This window comes from Babylonia areolata, chromosome 23 (genome assembly GCF_041734735.1).
Source record: "Babylonia areolata isolate BAREFJ2019XMU chromosome 23, ASM4173473v1, whole genome shotgun sequence".
Classification (NCBI taxonomy): Eukaryota; Metazoa; Mollusca; class Gastropoda; order Neogastropoda; family Buccinidae; genus Babylonia; species Babylonia areolata.
Genome location: NC_134898.1, coordinates 8,795,899 through 8,817,138, shown reverse-complemented (window position 1 = coordinate 8,817,138; position 21,240 = coordinate 8,795,899). Strand labels below are relative to the sequence as shown.

Below are 21,240 nucleotides of genomic sequence, written 5' to 3'. Positions count from 1 at the left end.
CGCGCGCGTGCGCGCGCGGGTGAGTTTGTATTGGGTATGTTTGTGTGTGTACATGTACATGCGACGGAGAAATGGCCACGTGTCGAGAGATATGGCTTGGACGTTTTATTTTTCTTCTACGAAACAAGAGGTGAGAGAGAGAGAGAGAGAGAGTAAGGAAAGAGGGTGTATTTCTCATCTTCTCATCTGTATACGTTGCCACGTTTACACGAGATAGGCAGAAAAATAGAGTGACAGACAGACGGATGGACTGACAGAGCTGACGTAATATCGTTTTAAATTTCCCGTTATTTTACAACACAGTTCTCTGGGTACAGAAAGAAAAAAAATGAGTTGTCAGAATGTCCATGAAAGCGGACGCATCCTTTAAAAACAAAATCATATTTTGTTTCCCATTATGCCGTGTGGTTTCCCATCACGCGAAGAAAAAAAAATCATATACGTGTGCGTGTATATGATTATATATATATATATATTCTTCTTCTGCGTTCGTGGGATGCAACTCTCACGTTCTCTCGTATGTACACGAGTGGGCTTTTACGTGTATGACCGTTTTTACCCCGCCATCAAGGCAGCCATACTCCGATTTCGGGGGTGTGCGTGCTGGGTATATTCCTGTTTCCATAACCCACCGAACGCTGACATAGATTACAGGATCTTTAACGTGTGTATTTGATCTTCTGCTTGAGTGTATACACGACGGGGGTTCAGGCACAAGCAGGTCTGCACATATGTTGACCCGGGAGATCGGGAAAATGTCCACCCTTTACCCACCAGGCGCCGTTACCGAGATTCGAACCCGGGACCCTCAGATTGAAAGTCCAGCGCTTTAACCTCTCGGCTATTGCGCCCGTTATATATATATATATATATATATATATATATATATATATATATATATATATATATATATATATGCCCGTTATATATATATATATATATATATATATATATATGAATACATAGATACACATATAGATATATATGTGTGTGTATATATATATATATATATATATATATATATATATATATATATATATATATGTGTGTGTGTGTGTGTGTGTGTGTGTGTATGCATTTATCAATAGGCACAAAGAGAAACAGAACAAAGAAACAGAGAAAAGGGGGGAACTTCACCCATAGATCTGTTTGACAGACTTTAAGGACAGAGAGGGAGGAGATGAGATAAGAGCGTTAAGACATTGGAGGCAAGGGAAAAGCATTAACCCTTTGCCGACACCGTCCCAGGCCATTCTGGTTGCTTGATGAGTCTTTGATGGACTGTCCCGGCGCACGTGGAATGCGGAGTGTGGCACTGAAAATACCCCCTTTTTTCCATTTTATTTCTAATGTCTTACTTTTCGTGTGCACGGTGTGGTGACGACTAACCTACAGCCTTGGGTGGGGAAGGGGTTGTGGGAGGGCATGGTAGGGGTGAAGAAGGAGAGGGTTGAGGGCGTTGAAGGAGAGAGGCGCACGTTCGCACACACACGTACGTACGCACGCACGCACACGCGCGCGAGCATATACATACACACGCGCGCGCGCACACACACACACACATACACACAGACACATTAAAACCCTAACAAGTTTCAAAAAGAGATTATAAATTGAAAGTCTGCAATAATATTGTCTTCTTCACGTCTTTAAGAATTTCTCAATGAAGAAGAGATGTGGATTGATCCACATGGCTGTGGAAAACTGTCAGATGTTGAGCGACGGTGATGACGGGGCCCGGGGTCTTGGTGGACAGTACAAGGACCACAGCAGACACTGCACACTTTCAGTCCTACTGTACAATCATGTACAATTGGGCAACGCGGACGAAACGGGAATGAATCTTTGATGCTTCTCTCTGTTGATGGCGAGGTGTTGACGTTGAAGCCGAACCTCCATTCCCCCCCCCCGCCCCCACCCTCCGCACACCTCGTTTTTACCCCCTGCCTCCTTCCCCCCTCCACACACCCCATCCCCCCCCCCCCCCCCCCCCCCCGCCCCCCCCTTCTTCCTCCATCAATTTATGAATTCTTGTTGTAGGCTGCCACGCATGGCATGGTCGTGTATAATGTTGTGTGAGTCTATCCTGTATCTTGTTCCGTGGGCAAGTCCTCCATGGCCGCGCGTGTTGCTGGTTTTGCACACCCTAAAATAGCACTAATCTTCCACGGTCTGTCCTGTGGCGGAAGCGTCCTTCATGTGCCAGCTTGTTACCAGCTTGTCGTGTTTCATAACGCAGGGGGGAAGAGAAAAGAAAAACCCAACCTGAAGTGGAGAGTGGGCCGTGAGAGAGAGAGAGAGAGAGAGGTGGGGGGGAGGAGGGGGGCAGATGGGGGCAGTAGTCCATTACGACAATGTCAATATTTGGCTGCTGCCTTTTGTTGTGACACTACTAACCAGCTCGCCATGGTAATGAACTGCATGCCTCACTGTTCCCGTCAGTCGAACAACAGAGCATGAGGGAGGGGGGAGTAGGGAGGTAGGGCTGAATGGGTGGACCAGGGGGTGGACAGCTCGTACAGTGTAGTAAAATAAAGCGGGTCTGGGGGCGGAGGGGGAGTGGGGAGACAATTAGAGGGGTAGGGGTGGTGTGTGGAAGAGGTAAAGGGTTCGTGAGGTCAAAACTAGACTGTCGTCAAGGATGCGGTATGCTTAATTGGTAACTCCCATGCCACTGACGACTGTGATGTATGATCCGTTGGGAGACTGATGTTTGGACACTGTGTTTCTGGCCTGAGGACTTGTGGTACTGTCTCTCTGCCTTTGTGCTTATCTCGGTCTTCATCTCTGTCTCTCTGTCTCTGCCTCTCTCTCTGTCTGTCTGCCTCTCGCTTTCTGCAGATATATAATGTGTGTGTGTATGTGTGTGTTCGTGATAGAGAGAGGAGAGAGATTATAGTTCATTGCTGCACAATCCGAATACACAACTAAATAAACTATAAAATTAATTACGGAAAATATTAGTTTGAATTCTCTCTCTCTCTCTCTCTCTCTCTCTCTCTCTCTCTCTCTCTCTCTCTATATATATATATATATATATATATATATATATGTATATATATATATATATATATATGTGTGTGTGTGTGTGTGTGTGTGTGTAGCCCATGAGTAAAGTAACCACCAGACAGACACAATACATGTCAGCAGGGAGAAAAAAGAGGGATGGAGGAAGGGGAAGGCAGGGAGGTGGAGGCTGGTGGGTGGATGGAGTGAACAAAAGCCAAACAAAACACGTCAAAACATGACAAGGCAGGAAACAGAAGGAAACGGTTGCGGGGGCGGGTGGATGATAGGGGTGGTGGAGGGTACGGTACGGGATAGGGGTGGGGGGTCTGGAAGCAACAGGGGTTCAAAATAGCACACCACCAATAAGATAACAAGAAAAAAAAGATAATGCACGCACGTTTGTTTACAGGAACACGTGCGCACGCATAGATGCATTTATGTTGTGCACTTATGAACTCCATGTATTCACATGCACACATGCGCGCGCTCCCCGCACCTGCACACGTGAATGAAGTCTCGCGCATGTACATGGAGTTCATAAGTGCACGCACACATACACGCACACACACACACACACACACACACACATACACAGAGGTTTTCAAACCTAGATTGTCTATTGTTTTCTTCTGCTTCTTTCCTCCCTCATCTTTTTTTTTTCATAATCTTTCTTTCGTTCCCATATAGTTTTCTTCTAACTTTCTAAAAGTAAAAGAAGACTAAGTTTGCTGGTTTCAGAACCAAAGAGTAGTTTTCTGAAACAGAAAATGGGTGATTTCCCTCACCACCAATGCTCTGTGCCCCTCCACCTCAATTCCTCTTTCTGTGTCTCTCTGTATCTTACCCCCTCTCTCTCTCTCTCTGTGCTTTCCTTTCTTTCTTTGTATCACAGTTGTGTGTATGTCTCTTCTGCCTCTTTGTCTATTGCCATGTCTGTCTGGTTTTTCTTCCTTGCCTTTCATCTGGTTTTTAACAGGATGTTGGTCTGTTTTCAATGATATCTGTCAGTCTGCCAGTCTGTCTGTCTCGCTATATCTGCTTGAATGTGTGTGTGTGTGTGTGAATGTGTGTATGTGTGTTTGTGCGTGCACACGTGTGGGGTGAGCATTCAGCTGGTAGTTCCATTCTTTTGTGTAACTTTTTCTACCTGTATTGGTAGCCAACTGTATCTCTCCCCCTCTCATTTTATAACTGAAACAAGCTTGAATTCATCAATAACTCAGTGTGTGTGTGTGGTGTGTGTGGGGGGGGCAGGGGGGGATGTGTGTGTGTGGTGCAGGTAGATGCCCACATGTCTGGAAGTTCTCTTGCTGCTGGGTCAACAGCTGCACCAGGACATTGATGTCAAGTGCAGGGAGGTGTTTGTGGTGGAGTGAGCAGCTGCACTGATATATTGCTGTGATGTGGTGACATTTGTCAGGGAGAGAGGGAGTGGTGCTTTGAGTTTGTCATCATCAGGCATGGGATGACTGACCAATTTGTAAGAGTACTGCTGCACATGCTTGTGATTGTCAAGTATTTGGTTAAATCTTGTATGTGTTAACGTAATTTTTGGTAGGTTGAGTTTCGTATCAAATGTCTTTGTATGTTTGTTAGGAGGCTTGTGGTTATTCTTTACATTTTGTCTCAACTTTGTTGTTCAATCTCATATATTTGAACACAGACAAAACCGAAGCAATCATCATTGGAACTAAACAAAAACTTTCTTCCGTCACAACTGATACAATCAAACTTGGCAGTCAGTTACAGCACATCATATCCATTCGGAAATATCTGTCTACTTATGCAACATCGAGACTTGTCGTTTCTCTCATTCTCTCTCATCTTTACTTCTGTAACTCTCTATTGCCTGGTTTGCCTGCTTCATCCATTCAGTCCCTTCAGCACATAAAAACTTTGCTGCCCAACTCGTCCTCAGAGAGAAAAGATCTGAGCACATCACTCCTCTTTTGCAACATCTGCATTTGCTCCCAGTCTTATAAATGTGTTCACAAATCTGCCCCTTTCTATCTCTGTGGCTGCCTTCACCTATACACCCCATCTCACTCTCTACGATTGGCTTTGGATCCACGCTGTTTGCGCATACCCAGATTCAAACACTCCACTGTCGGCCACCATTCTTTCTCTGTCTCTGGACCTTTCATTTGGAATGAATTTCCTCTTCCGTTTGGTCAGGTCTCTTCACTCAGCTATTTCAAGTCTGTCCTTAAAACCCACCTCTTCCGAACACAGCCTCCCTCCCCTGCCTTTTCTTTGTCTTGAGCTTCTCAAGTTTTGAGTTATGCATGCGTGTGAATGACTGGTGTGAAAGCACTTTGATTTGTCTCTGCACAAGATTCAATGCTATATGAATTCTTATTATTATTGTTATTTTATATTCACTTTAAAAAGAGCGTTTCTTGTGATGATTGTATCATCTTTTTTGTTGGCTCAGTTGGAGAATTGGTCATTGCTGTCATTTCACCAGTGTTTTGTTAATTAATGATATCATGCAAGATGGATAGTTCCATAACGATTTTCTCAGTCAATTATGAAGGTTTGAACACTAGTCAAAAAAGAAGAGATGTATTTAATTACTTGAGGAACAAAAATATTCAGTTTATTTCTTGCAAGGTACTCATTTTGAGAAGAATATGGGAAGTTTCTTTTCTTTTCTTTTTTCAGAATGGGGTTATCTTCTCAAACCACACAACTAATGCAAGAGAGTCTGCCATACCTTTTAACAACAATTTCAAGTTATAGGTAATAACAATTTTTTTTAAGTATATTGGGGTGACAGGGAAACAATATTATGATGCTGGTTGAAATTGAACAAAACGACTTTCTGTTTGATAATTTACATGGTCCTAATAGAAATAACCTGGGATTTTATAATACTTAACCTATTTAAAGGGATGAAATTAAAGATTTCAATGTTAGTGATACAATAATTGGTGGAGATTTTGGTTCAGTATTAGACCCTAGGATAGATTACTATAATTATTTATTAAAAAAAAAAAAAAAAAAAAAAAAAAAAAAAAAAAACATTAACAATCCAAAAGCTAGAGAGATGGTAGAAAATGTGATTAACAATTTAGAATCAAACGATATGTGAAGAGAGTTAAACCAGAATTGTCACAGGTATATATGGAGGAGAACTGACCCATTTCAACAAGCTTTTTTTTTCTTGTTTCTGGCCAGGTAGTTTCTTTTGTTGAAGACAGAAATTGATTATGGGTGTAGGCTGACCATTTAATGATGATATTAAAAGAGATCTCTGAACAGTGACCTATTAGTTTTTGTAACACAATGAAAGACAGTATCAGACATATGTTGTGGCAGTGCATGACCATCCAGTGATACTGGCAAGCAATATTAATGGATGCAATGAATGAAAGATGGCCAAATACTCAAAAATTGTGAATTGACAAAAACATAGCTATTGATAAAACTTAATATTTCATTTTGTTATTTGCAAAACAATACTTGTATCAGTGCAAGTTAAACAAAACTGTACCTGATCTACAATTTTTTCATTATTAATTGAAACACAAACAATCAAGGAGTATATTGCTCAGACAAACTTTGTTTATGATTCTCATGTAAAGCCCCGTTTACAAATACAAATTTGAGTCAGAAATATATTTTCTATACATTCTGCAATTATGATATAAATGCAATTATGATATAAATGAATTATGATATAGATGAATTGTATCTTGCATGTCAATGCATTATTATTGCATGACAAGCAACTGTGATCTACGACACTTTCAGAATTGTGTCCAATGTTTATATGTCAGTCAGTCTTCATTTGGGGTCCTTCTACCAGCTTCCTTCTTTTTCTTTTTTTTTTTCACAGTATGTTTGGGTTTTTTTGTTATTTTTGTTTGTTTGTTGTTTTGGGGGGTTGTTTGTGTGTGTGTTTGTGTGTGTGTGTGTGTGTGTTGGGGTTTTTTTCTTTTTTTTTCCTGCATATGTATGTATGTATGTATGCTATAATGTGAAATATGAATTAAAAAAGCTTTTTTGAAAATTTGTAGGATGAACACGAGAGGGGGTATACATTGCCAGAAAGGGGACAGAGAGTTTGTGACAGCCAAGCAGGAAGGGACTCACTTTCTGAACATGCTGCCATCCCCCTCACTCCCCCCCCCCCCCCCCCACACACACACACACAGAGGGTTGTTTTTTTATACATGTGTGTGTTTTTTGGGGTTTTTTTTTTAAGGAGTTCTGAGTAACTTTTTCTGGAAACATTAACTGAAAGTTGAAACATATGGCAAACCTGACAACAAGGATAGGAAGGTGAGCAGGGCGGATAAAACTGTAATGGGATTTCATCCCACACCAGCTGCTCATGTCTTGGGATGGGGAAATACTTCTTGCCCACAACACAGCTCACATCTAAGGGAGATGAGGAGGCTGAGAACTTGAGAGGAGATTAGGAAGTAGTCTGAAAATCAAAGTAATACTGTTTTCCGTCTGCACAATTGACCTACACTGATTCCTGTCCATCTCTGTGATCTGTCAACTGTTTCATTTCAAAATTATCTGACTACAAGGCTACACTTTGCAACTCAGGTTCAAAAAGAGTGGACTGCACTTGTGCTGTGCTTACTATTTTTTGTTTTGTTTATTTACTGAACTGATTATATGATTTAAAAAAAAATAAATTATTTTTGAAAATATTGATTTGGCACAAAAACTGGACTACGGGTCGTGTTTCGCTTTCTGTTCATTGTTTTATTTATTTACTTCACTAATTATTTGATTAATTTATTTATTTTAGTTATATTGATTTATTTACAACTGGATGTTTCATCGCTTGTGCTGAGAAGACATTCAAGATTGGAAACGTCGAGTATGAGTGATGAGGAGGAAATTGAAAATTTGAAAGAAAAAGCTGAGGATGAATCTCTGTGCGACTTGGAGATGATGTTTACTGCTGTGAAAGACCCCCACAGCCCTGATGTTTCTGAAAGCAGTCTGGTAGGTTTGTGACTCTTTTCTCTTTACTTTCACTTTCTTTTCTTTCCGTTTGTGTTTTACTTCTTCACTCTCTGTCTCTCTCTCTCTGTCTCTCATCCCACACGTTATGTAAATTCCTCTTTTGTGTATGGATCATTGGCCTTCACAAATAAAATCAGTATCAGTGTCAGTGTCTCTCATTCTCTCTCCTCCTCCCTCTCTCTCTCTCTCTTTCTCCCCTCTCCCTGTTTCCTCCTCCCTCTCTCTCTTTCTCCCCTCTCCCTGTTTCCTCTGTCTCTCATTATCTTTCTTGTCTTTCTTTCTTTTTCTCTTTCTCCCTCACTTATCTAAATCATCACTATGTTGATAAACCTTATAATATGCAGTTGCTGCTAGTCGGTGCGTGGAAATACACATTTAGATAAGATGGTTTTTTGAGTGTGTACATGATTATGATTTGTAACTTACTTGTTCAGGTCCCTTCAGAATGGGCCGATGGTCTTCTGAATAAACATCATTTCATTTTCCCTTCACTCTCCCTCACTTCTCTGACTGGTATGTTCTTGACTGAGAGATGACTGGTTGATTTTGAGAGACAGCTGCCCTGCTAGTTGTCCTCTTATATTCATTGAGGAGGAAGGTGGCAGAATGGTTAAGACGCTCAGCTGCCAATACAGAGAGTCCGTGAGGGTGTGGGTTCGAATCCCGCTCTCGCCCTTTCTCCTAAGTTTGACTGGAAAATCAAACTGAGCGTCTAGTCTTTCGGATGAGACGATAAACCGAGGTCCCGTGTGCAGCACGCACTTGGCGCACTGAAAAAGAACCCATGGCAACGAGAGTGTTGTCCTCTGGCGAAATTACGTAAAATGAAATCCACTTTCATAGGTACACAAACATGTAAGCATGCACTCAAGGCCTGACTAAGCGCGTTGGGTTATGCTGCTGGTCAGGCATCTGCTCAACAGATGTGGTGTAGCGTGTATGGATTTGTCCGAACGCAGTGACGCCTCCTTGAGAAAGTGAAACTGAAACTGAAACTCATTGAGGACAAACCACACTGCTCTCTGTTGGACTGCTGCTATCTTTTTCACTTGTTTCTTTGCAGTGGGGTCCCATGCAGTGCTCACAGTTATAAGGATAGGTTGTAATAGGGACTTGTAGGTGAGTGTCTTGATTTTAGTTTTCACCTTCCCCAGGTTTCTTAGTGGGAAGCTGTGTCCTGTTTTCTTCAGTCATCATTCTGTTGACACCCTCCCCATACAGGCACAGTGTCTCCCACATGTACAAGGTTTCTTTGTACAAGTTGTAGCTACTCACTGCAGCCTTTTTGTATTACATCATTGTGTCAATGTGTGTGTGTGTGTGTGTGTGTGTGTGTGTGTGTGTGTATGCATTTGTGTGTGTGTGTGTGTGTGTGTATGTGTGTGTGTGTGTGTGCATGTGTGTGTGTGTGTGTGTGTGCATGCATGTGTGTGTGTGTGCATGTGTGTGTGTGTGTGTGTGTGTGCCTGCCTGCCTGCCTGCCTGCCTGCATGCACACACAATGTGCATAAATGTGTTGAGAGGGAAGAAACCACACACTCAGGCAGATTTCCTCTGAACCAGTTCTTTTTTCTGTAAAGATAGACTATAGAGAGAGTAAGCACATTAGTTTCATTCCCAACCAATTTCCTCTTTTATCCAGTCTCTGGGTTGCGCAGGAGGAGGATAATATAAGCCCAAACTGAAAAATGGGTTACACGCTACCCCGCTTAAAAAAAAAAAAAAAAAATCCCCCTTCCAACCCTCCTCCTGCTACGGGAGGTCAATGTGTGGCACATTTGTTTGTCAGTCAGTGGACTGAAGTTGTTTTCCTCCCAAACACAGTGTGTGGACCCCAGGGGTGCCTCACCTGGCACACACAGAGATGCAGGGTGTGGAAGGGTGCCAGGTGTGCAGGGAGTGGTGACTGCTGTGACTGACAGACAGGATCAGGGTTCATGGCACTGGGGGCTGGCAGGGCCCTTCAGGTCGGCTGTCTGACAGATGGTGACCTCTACCCATAAAACATATCTACAGGGTGGAGGTGCTATCTGAATGAAATGTCATGACTCAGCTAGATATATGCAGGAAGAGAGAAGAAGCCAGAGGAGCAAGAAGATAAAAAAAAAATTTTTTAAAGCAAGACATTTTTTGGACAGAGGGTGGTGTGTGTGTTTGTTCTGTTTTAATCATTTACTTTTGTAAAAATATTTGAGTGAATGAAATTAACTTTGTTACTGCACTGGGAAGAGAGTTTTCCAAGAAATATTTCTGTTGGTATCCTCTTTCAAGTCTTTTCTTTTGGAGGTACTTTTTAATAAATGACTGAAATAAACCTGAAGTATTGAATATATTGAAAAGAATATGTTGTCCAGTTCCTATCTTTTAGTGCAAAAGACAGAAATATATCAGGGAATAAGCATAAATGTAATGTGGTTCGGTTCCCTCTCCTGAGTGCTACATGAATGGAGCATCATCAGCATAGCCACTGCTGTCGGACACATGGATGGTACCAGCTTGTTTTTTGGCACACCCTTCTGTCGTTTTAAATATTGGACTGGATGGTTATGACTGAATAGTTGATGGCCTTGAAAACTTCACAGAAACCAGCTGACAGACAGCTAGAGACTGAGATGAAGATGGAAGGGGTGAGGGTCATTCTTCAACAGGGTTCCCTTCAGAGGAACTGCAGAACTGATCATTATCTGTGGACCCCCACTGTCATGTTGGGACATTGGAGGGTCCTACCATGATGTAACCATTATTTGACTGAATACCACAGAGACCTCAAACTTGTCCACAGACAATAGAGCAACACTAGAGCAATGGACTTCTGAGTGCCTCAACTGCCTTAGCACATCAAAGTCAGTATGCCATATTAAGGGGGAGGGGGGGGGGGGTTGTGTATGGAGTGGGGGGGGGGGATGGGGGGGGGGGGCGGTTTATTAAATAATGCAGTCCATTACAGACAGCAGGAAAATAAAAGTGAACAGTCCCAGCCTCATTCAAGTAAAGACCAGACCAAACTCAGACCAAACTCAGATAACATGAGTTTAAAAAAACAACAAAAAACAGAAAAAAACAAAGTTTGAAAGGATGCACATGAAGAAACAGATAATGCTTCCTAGAAATGCCAGACTATTGGTTTAATGTGTCTCACATCTCAGATGCTCTTCATAGATACATAGAACATGGAATGCCCTACTTTGTGTCTGATGTGAGAAATGTTTTCTTACTTGATAGTGGGAGTTTGACAGTTTATGATTGTGAGCCTTATTTTTGTCAGCTGCAACATGAAAAGGTGATCTTATCAAGTTTCAGTTTTAACAGGGGGAATATAAATCTTTACTTTGTCAAACACAAGAAAAATAAGGAAGACAGACTATGCTGGACACTTTCTTTTTAAAATCTTACTTTATTTCGTTAATTCTGTTTTTTAACAACTCCGTGTGTGAAGATGCTGAACTGTCAGCTGGTACCATTGAGCTGTTATCATTTGAGGGCAGTAGTCAGGAGCTGTTTGGAGATTATTTCTGTATGAACTGTTCCCTACTGGCACTGATATTTTTGTTGATGATGCCATTAATATTGGTCTCTACCACATCTCCAAACATCTTGAAAATCCAAACACCTATGCTATGAACCTTTTTATTGATCAACACAATATTACCATCAAAGCTAATTGAAAGAACTTTTCCTGCTGAATTGATTTGTGCATGGATCCTGGATTTTCTAAGGTGCAGACCTCAAATCATTAGATTTGGTGACTTCACCTCCTCCACCTGTATTCTCAACATAGGCACCTCACAAGGATATGTTCTTTCCCAACTGTTGTGTTCATTATTGACACATGACTGTGCAACCCCTAATGAATGTAATACCATGGTCAAGTTAGTCAATGATACGTCTATAGAAGGGCTGATAATGAATAGAGATGAGTCAAAATAGAAGTCTTGGACCTTGTCAGCTGGTGTGATCAGCCCTGTCTGTATTTAATGTGTATTGTGTGTATTCAAGTGAGAATATGCACTGACATACTCCAAATGTGTGTATGTTGGGGGTGCACATGTACTTGCACAATATGTACTTGCATGAGTGTATGTTGGGGGTGCACATGTACTTGCACACTATGTACTTGCATGAGTGTATGTTGGGGGTGCACATGTACTTCCACACTATGTACTTGCGTGAGTGTCAGAATCCCTACTGTATTTCTGTTGTATTTGAGTTTTGATTCATGTTTTGTACCCGTGATTCATGTTTTGTACCTGTGATACATGTTTTGTACCTGTGATACATGTATTATCTTGTGACCCCGGTACACTTGGTAATAAAGACACATTCTATTCTATTCTACTCTATTTGATTTGATTTGATTCTGTATAGAGCATTTCTTAAATGTTTGTGATCTCTGACATGGTTATAATGAAATATTAATAATGTATTCATATAGCACTTTCAAACATGTCAATGTGCTTTACGATAACATGTCGGTCACACACACACACACACACACATGCATGCATGCACGCACACGCATGCACATGCACACACACACACACTCTCTTTCTCTCTCTCTTGCATGGAAGAAAATCTTATTGGTGTGGATCCATAAAATACAGATGAGGGGCGATGTTTCTCTGTGTTCTGTGACATTTGTATGTTTTTGCATGGCAATATCTTATTGTCTGTATAAGATAAGATAGGATAAGAATAACTTTATTATCTCCAACTAGAGAAATTTGGTCAGGTGCATTATCACAACATAGACAAGTAAACAACATGGGGACCATAACTATAACAGTCAACAACACCTTTTACGAATATAACAAAGACACAAATGTAAAAATATCACATACACTGTTTCATACATTCATCCACACATTGCAGGTAATAACTAGCATTCTTAATGTAAAAACAGAAAGAATTAAGAAACGTTATTTTGAATATAATTATGAGCATAACCTATACTATTATATTGCACATTGATTATATTAGATAGATAAGATAAGAATAAAGATAAATTGCATCAGGTGCGGAAAACCACAACTAGATAATCAGCACACACCTGCACCCACCCACTCCCCACCCACCCCAAACACATGGATTACTTGATTAAACAGGAGTAATAAATATATGTTCTCAAATAAAAGCATTTCACATATTCACTTTAAAAACATTACAGTCAATTATTACATCATAATTATTAACAGAAATATATATAGAATATGAACGTTAGCGTTAGGCATATCCCATTGTACATTCATCCTGCATATTGCACATTATTCATCCTACATATTGCACATTCATAATAACCAATTGTCACGTTTTTAAGCTCAGTAAACACACACACACACACACACACACACACACACACACACACACACAGAGGGAGAGAGAGAGAGAGTTCTCAAGAATTAAAATTTTAAAAGGTGGATTGAACAGGGAATAAAAGTCTTCAGAGCTCTGGATTTCAGCATAAAAGTTCTGTAGCTTCGTCCTGATGGCAATAGCTCATAGTACTTTGCTAAACAATGGGTGTCGTCAGTTGCTATCTGCCTGCTTTTCTTAACCACTCACTTTTCATACAGCTCTTGCATACTGGCTTGTTTCACTCCCACAATTTTACTGCATACACTCATGACATCGTTCAAAACACGCTTACTCCTCACTCCCAAACTTCCATACCAGCACAAAAATGAAACTGTGAGCATGGACTTGATACAACATCAGTAGTAAATTTGAAGAATATTTGAATTTGTACTTAACATTTCTAAGCTTCTGTAAACAAAAAATTCTCTAGATTGGCATTTCTTATGAATGGAATCAACATTTCTGTCAAAAGTCAGCTTATTGTCTAAGACGGTCCCTGAATATCTATATTCATTGACCCTCTCCACTGTTTCACCATCTATAACAAGGTTAGCTACAGGCAAGGGGTGTTTCCAAAAATCTATTAACATTTCTTTTGTTTTTAGTACATTGAGATCCAGATAGTTTTCCTCACATGTTCTGTATGTTTCTGTTCTGATGTTGTTGTGTTTCAGTCAAAACATTCCTGATATTCCTAAATGCCAGGCTGATGGGTCTGTGTTTATGTTTCACTTTTCAACACTGCACTTCAGTAGCAGCTCTCCTGATATCACATGCCTCTGTGTACGCGTGTGCGCATCTGTGTGTTCTTTGTATCTGACTGATATGACATGTTTTAAAGTGCTTTGAGAGGTTTTTGAAAATGCTATATAAATGTACTGTCATTGATATTATTATTGTTATTATCATCATCATCATCATCATCATCATTATTATTATTATTATTATTGCTGATGTGTGTGTGTTTCAGGCCCATGTTGTGTCAGCCTTCGAGCAATCGTTGGCCAACATGACAGCTCGACTGCAGGCGTTGACATCCAGCGCCGAGCAAAAGGTACAGGTGCCCATGTCCTCTGTCCACTCCAAGCCCCAGTCCCTCAAGGTGGGACATTTGTGTGAGAATACCGTGTGGCACAGGCGTCTAACACTCCCCTGTCTGAACAGCACTACACCACTGTCAAAATAGCCCTGTCCCACTGTGTTGATCAAAGTACTGAGGATGGAAAGCTTGTCCTGTTTTGGAAAATGGAAGACACCTCTGCTTCTTTTTTATTCCGTAGCAGAAGACACCTGTGCTCTTTTGATAATGTTAATGATGATTTTACTCATATATAGATAGTAACATAGCATTATATTGTATTGTATTACATCAGTTTGTCACAACAGATTTCTCTGTGTGAAATGCAGGCTGCTGTCCTCTTGGAGAGCGTGTGGCTACATGCACTGCCACCCCTTCACTTTATTCAGCCTACAGATGTATTTGTTTTCCTGCCAAAGTGGATTCTTTTGCAGAAATTTGCCAGAAACAAGTGTTTTGTTGCCATGGGTTATCAAGCATGTGCTGAGTGCATGCTACACACAGGACCTCTGTTTATTGTCTCATCTGAATTATATATAGGACAAAAACTCCCCATGTAGTGGGCTCTAAGTACCTACTGTGAAACAATACACATACAACAGCACATAATGACTTACAACACCACATTTAAACATACAAGAGCAAAGAAAAAGTACCAAGACAATAACACCCATTAAAACCCAAAATGCATGAAATATGTGTTACACACACACATACACACACACACACACACACACACACACACACACAGAATTTTTAAAAGGAGAGGTGTCTGAAAACCAAACTGTACAAAATAATTTCAAAATTACCCAACACTTCATCGAAAGACAGAAATGTGAACGGAAGTGTTGGACACCTGTGCTGAAATATATATTCCAACCATTGTGGTTGACGTGTCATGGTGTTGTGATGTGCTGTCTGTGCTGGTGGCTGTGCACTTCAGCAGCAGGGATTAAAGCATCTCTACCTGTAGAACTCCCAGGTAATGACATTCACATATGGAGTGGTGACTAATCCCTCTCTTTGTTTCTTTTACAAATGTTTTTATTCGTTCTGTTTTTGTTTTGTTTTTTTGGTACATAAACATAGTTGTTAAGTGTTACAGATACAGTTTATCATATTTTTACATTATGAATATTATTTATTATTCATTTTTCTATAGTGTGCATAAACATAGCACTTAAACAATTCAGAAACATAACATTACATTACATGTGACGTTTAAAAAAAAAGAAAGAAAACAAAATGATATACATGGGCTACATCCTGCTGATTGTTTTTTTACGTGTACATGACTGGCTGAGCATTCATACACTCTTCATCTTTACCACAAGAATATCATGTACTTTAAACAGTGATTGAAATCACCATGATTTTACGTTATCAGGGTGGCAGTCAGCACAGTCGTCATCAGCATTGTTGACCTTCCCATTTATTTTTCACCTTTGTTTTTTGTTTTTGATTGATGTATATTGGTCAGTTGTTTAACAAGAAAGATGAAGGGGAAAAAAAGAAGAAACAGCAAGAACAGCACATGAGTTACAAAGAGACAAACAAAGGGAAAGAAAAAGCAAATATGGGGAAAAAAAAAACAACAACAACAATGATCGTTCATTTATTCATTTATAGTCCGTTCATCTAAGATGATGATATTAGACTGAAACAACAATGAAACAAGCAAACACACACAAGCGCATGCGCACGCGTACACGCACACACACACACACACACACACACACACAACTAATCCCTGTGTTGTAATGCTGACATGTAGCATGGGCACAGTTATCCTTGGCCTGTTGATGACCACATGATATTGATGTGATGATCAATATCACGTGGCTGAATATTGGCTGATTTAATGTAGAGCCTGCACTCACAATTTTGAGGATGGAGAGAAAGAGAGGGGTAGACAGCATATGTGTTTGTGTGAGTGAGTGTGTGTGTGTGTGTGTGTGTGTGTGTGTGTAGATGGGATGGGGGAGATGTGTGAATGCCAAGTGCCTGTGTGTGTGTGTGTGTGTGTGTAGGGGATATGGGGCGGGGTGTAATTGTCAAGTGCCTCTGTGTGTGTGTGTGTGTGTGTAGGGGATGGGGAAGATGTGTGATTGTCAAGTGCCTGTGTGTGTGTGTGTGTGTGTGTGTGTGTGTGTAGAGGGGATGGGGAGACGTCTGATCGTCAAATGCGTATGTGTGTATGTGTATGTGTTTACCTTAAAATATGCAGTAGAAACCAAAAGACAGTGGCATGTGGTGACTGGGAAAACTGACAGCCTGGTATTATAAATGTGTTTGCTGATGGAGAAAGAGAGAGAAAGAGAAGTGTTGGGGTGAGGCACCATGGTCAATAGGACATCAAAGGGCTGTGGTCCCCCTTCTCTTCCTCATCTCCCATCCCTACAAACCTCCTCCACCCCACCCTTACCTCCTGTTGGCCAGTGTTTCCATTGTTGTACCAGGGGGCATGCAGGTCTCATTTTGCTAGTTCTGTACCTGTGCTGGCAATAGTTTTTCCCCTTTCCCATCTGTGTTCCTGCTTTTGTCATCTTGTGATCTTTCATGGTATGCCAGAACTCAGAACTCAGTTTATTTGTTGTAAAACCCATCAAAGGAATTGTAGACACTAAAACTTAACAAACAGATAAAAGCAGTAAATTGTGAGCACATGCAGGATCTTCCATAAGACAGTACAGACTGCGAACGTTAAAACACTCTTGTCAGTTCTGGTTGAAAGTAGCTTAATGGCAACAGAGAACTCAAGAGTTTGGAGTAATTAATGTGTTGTCAGTGCCATCCGGCCAGTGATTTGAAGATCAGGAATTAACAGTCACAAGGAGGCATGATCTGAAGTCAGAGAACATACTATATTTATCCAGAAAATACAGTTCATCCTCTCTAACTCCACATGCTTTACATAGTCGGTCTTTCCTAGGTATGTTGCAGTGGTGTCCTCTTCCACTTTCAAGTTCATGTGCACTTTATTGCAGTTGACATAAAGCTCATCTGTGTTCAGTATTTTTGCAGCTGGTCAGGTAGGGTTGTAATGTGTAAGTATTCACAATTTACAATAAAAGGACAGGCTTGAAATGGTCCCGGTTTGGTTTTGTTTTTTTATTTTTGTGCTGTTCCAAAATTGAACATATTTATCTTGTACCAGTAGTTTATTTATAGCAGAATATTTTAGTTGCCTATGTTGAGCGAGCCCTGGTTTTCACACACATGGCAGAATCCAGTTGAAACCAGTATCTTTTTGATAAAATTAAAGCAAGGAAATTTTTCCAGTGATTTAATTGACAACATATCTGCATGCGCGCGCGCGCGTGTGTGTGTGTGCTGTGGATGCATGTGCTCACATCTGCATGTGTGTGTGTGTGTGTGTGTGTGAGAGCTGCAAATGAAGGTAACATGTGTGATTTAACTAGATTACAATATGTATTTATGGAACTGTTCAGTAACTATCCCACTTCAAGTGATAGAAGTTTTCAGTCAAGTGGATTCTATTGCAGTCCTGAAAGTGTCATGTTTGAAAATGATAAAGGAGTTTCATCCTAGTTGATGAGATAAGTTCACATCTGAGCAATGTCTAAACATTTGGTCAGAACACTTGACAATAGTGTTATATTCCTATGTTTTCATTGTCTGCATTTGCTATGATCACAGAAAAATGTGTATATGTCTAGTGGTTGAGTCAGAATGCCTGTGCTGCTTCTGTATGAATTATAAGCCAGTTGTTCTGTAGGAATTATTAGCCACTTGTGAACAGAAACTGGGATTGAAAGAAGTTCTAGCTGGAGGAAAATTAATACAGAATAGCATTACTCCATTTTAAGTTATTTCAGTCTATTTATAAATTATTGATTAAAACATAAGTAGACTTCAACATTTTGTTCTGAAGGAAAAGGGCTTGTATGGTTAGACTGTTTTTGAAGTGGGAAGGTGGGCAGGAGGGTGAGGAGGGATGGTGGTGGGTGGCAGGGGAGGAGGGACCCCCAGGGTTCTACAGTTTTGCTGCTGATAAAGGCTGGGCTTGTTTTTACACTGGGAGCTTGCTGGTCCCCCCCCCCCCCTTCCTGCCCCTCTCCCTCCCTCCACCACTCCCTCTTTCAATTTTCTTACCTTCTTATTTTTGCCTTGTTTGCTCACTCTGTGTGTCTGTCTGTGTCTCTCCCCCTCACCCTCTCTCTCTCTCTCTCCTTGTCTCTGTCTCTGTCTCTCTCTCCTAGTCTCTGCCTCTCTCCCCCCCCCCCCCCTCTCTCTCTCTCTCTCTCTCTCTCGCTTCATCATTTTGCCCAAGGTGTTTTGTGAGTGTGTGTGTGTTGTTGTGGTTTTCTTTAATTTACATTTTATAATTTTTTTTCTGGCACAATCAGCATGGTGTACATTATTCCACCTGTTACCTTCAGTTCTTTCAGTTGAATGTTGCACAAATGATTTTTTGATGTAATTATTGTGATTTTGTTTGTAATATGTATGAGAGGGGCCTTAGATTGGAATGATTTTTTTCTAAATAATGATAATATGTTGCATATGATCCATGTAGAATGATGATATCTATAATTTTGCACAAGATCCATCATTAGTTAATCAGTAGTGTTGAGGATTTGTATGTTGATGCATGTCGATGATGTAATTATTTCCTTTAGACATGACCAAACAGGTGTGATGTTAATCCCTGATACATGTATAATACACACACACACACACACACACACACACACACACACACACACACACACACACAAATGATTATTATGTAAAACAACAAAGTGGACTATACAGAAATAGCTAAATGAACAGAAGTGTCGAAAGGAACAGGTGGCTGAACAAACAAATGGAAAATGTGAAATAGTTTATGATTGAGGATTCAAGGATTAGCGTGGACAATTGCAAAATATATTACTGACGTGAACAGATAGATACAGTTAACATCAACAACACTACTGGAATTATCCGAGAGCAGTAACAGCAGAAATTCTTGACATCATTGATCTCATTACACCAAGGTTCAGCAGTCAACAGGTGAAGGGGAAGTTGAAGGGGAACATTACAAAGTAGTAAGGGGAAGTTGAAGGGGAACATTACACTAGTTGAGGACACAGTTGTAAGGGGAAGTTGAAGGGGAACATTACAAAGAAGTAAGGGGAAGTTGAAGGGGAACATTACACTAGTTGAGGACACAGTTGTAAGGGGAAGTTGAATGGGAACATTACAAAGTAGTAAAGGGAAGTTGAAGGGGAACATTACAAAGTAGTAAAGGGAAGTTGAAGGGGAACATTACACTAGTTGAGGACACAGTTGTAAGGGAAAGTTGAAGGGGAACATTACACTAGTTGAGGACACAGTAGTAACAGAAAGTTGAAGGGGAACATTACTCTAGTTGAGGACACAGTAGTAACAGAAAGTTGAAGGGGAACATTACTCTAGTTGAGGACACAGTAGTAACAGAAAGTTGAAGGGGAACATTACACTAGTTGAGGACACAGTAGTAACAGAAAGTTGAAGGGGAACATTACACTAGTTGAGGACACAGTAGTAACAGAAAGTTGAAGGGGAACATTACTCTAGTTGAGGACACAGTAGTAACAGAAAGTTGAAGGGGAACATTACACTAGTTGAGGACACAGTAGTAACAGAAAGTTGAAGGGGAACATTACACTAGTTGAGGACACAGTAGTAACAGAAAGTTGAAGGGGAACATTACACTAGTTGAGGACACAGTAGTAACAGAAAGTTGAAGGGGAACATTACACTAGTTGAGGACACAGTAGTAACAGAAAGTTGAAGGGGAACATTACACTAGTTGAGGACACAGTAGTAACAGAAAGTTGAAGGGGAACATTACTCTAGTTGAGGACACAGTAGTAACAGAAAGTTGAAGGGGAACATTACTCTAGTTGAGGACACAGTAGTAACAGAAAGTTGAAGGGGAACATTACTCTAGTTGAGGACACAGTAGTAACAGAAAGTTGAAGGGGAACATTACTCTAGTTGAGGACACAGTAGTAACAGAAAGTTGAAGGGGAACATTACACTAGTTGAGGACACAGTAGTAACAGAAAGTTGAAGGGGAACATTACACTAGTTGAGGACACAGTAGTAACAGAAAGTTGAAGGGGAACATTACTCTAGTTGAGGACACAGTAGTAACAGAAAGTTGAAGGGGAACATTACACTAGTTGAGGACACAGTAGTAACAGAAAGTTGAAGGGGAACATTACTGTAGTTGAGGACACAGTAGTAACAGAAAGTTGAAGGGGAACATTACTCTAGTTGAGGACACAGTAGTAACAGAAAGTTGAAGGGGAACATTACTCTAGTTGAGGACACAGTAGTAACAGAAAGTTGAATGGGAACATTACACTAGTTGAGGACACAGTAGTAACAGAAAGTTGAAGGGGAACATTACTGTAGTTGAGGACACAGTAGTAACAGAAAGTTGAAGGGGAACATTACTCTAGTTGAGGACACAGTAGTAACAGAAAGTTGAAGGGGAACATTACACTAGTTGAGGACACAGTAGTAACAGAAAGTTGAAGGGGAACATTACACTAGTTGAGGACACAGTAGTAACAGAAAGTTGAAGGGGAACATTACTTTAGTTGAGGACACAGTAGTAACAGAAAGTTGAAGGGGAACATTACTGTAGTTGAGGACACAGTAGTAACAGAAAGTTGAAGGGGAACATTACACTAGTTGAGGACACAGTAGTAACAGAAAGTTGAAGGGGAACGTTACTCTAGTTGAGGACACAGTAGTAACAGAAAGTTGAAGGGGAACGTTACTCTAGTTGAGGACACAGTAGTAACAGA

At 40.6% G+C, this 21,240-nt stretch overlaps 1 protein-coding gene across 10 annotated transcripts in view; it reads left to right on the top strand.

Annotated features, from left to right (window-relative positions):
* Positions 1-21,240, top strand: part of LOC143297734 (neuron navigator 2-like) — a 487,523-nt gene that overhangs the window by 426,910 nt on the left and 39,373 nt on the right. For 9 of the 10 annotated variants that reach the window (XM_076610177.1, XM_076610178.1, XM_076610183.1 and 6 more), the window contains one exon: positions 14,324-14,455. In XM_076610177.1, coding sequence (XP_076466292.1) covers positions 14,324-14,455 — 132 coding nt within the window. The remainder of the gene's footprint in view (positions 1-14,323; positions 14,456-21,240) is intronic. The other variant, XM_076610180.1, reaches the window with a different exon arrangement.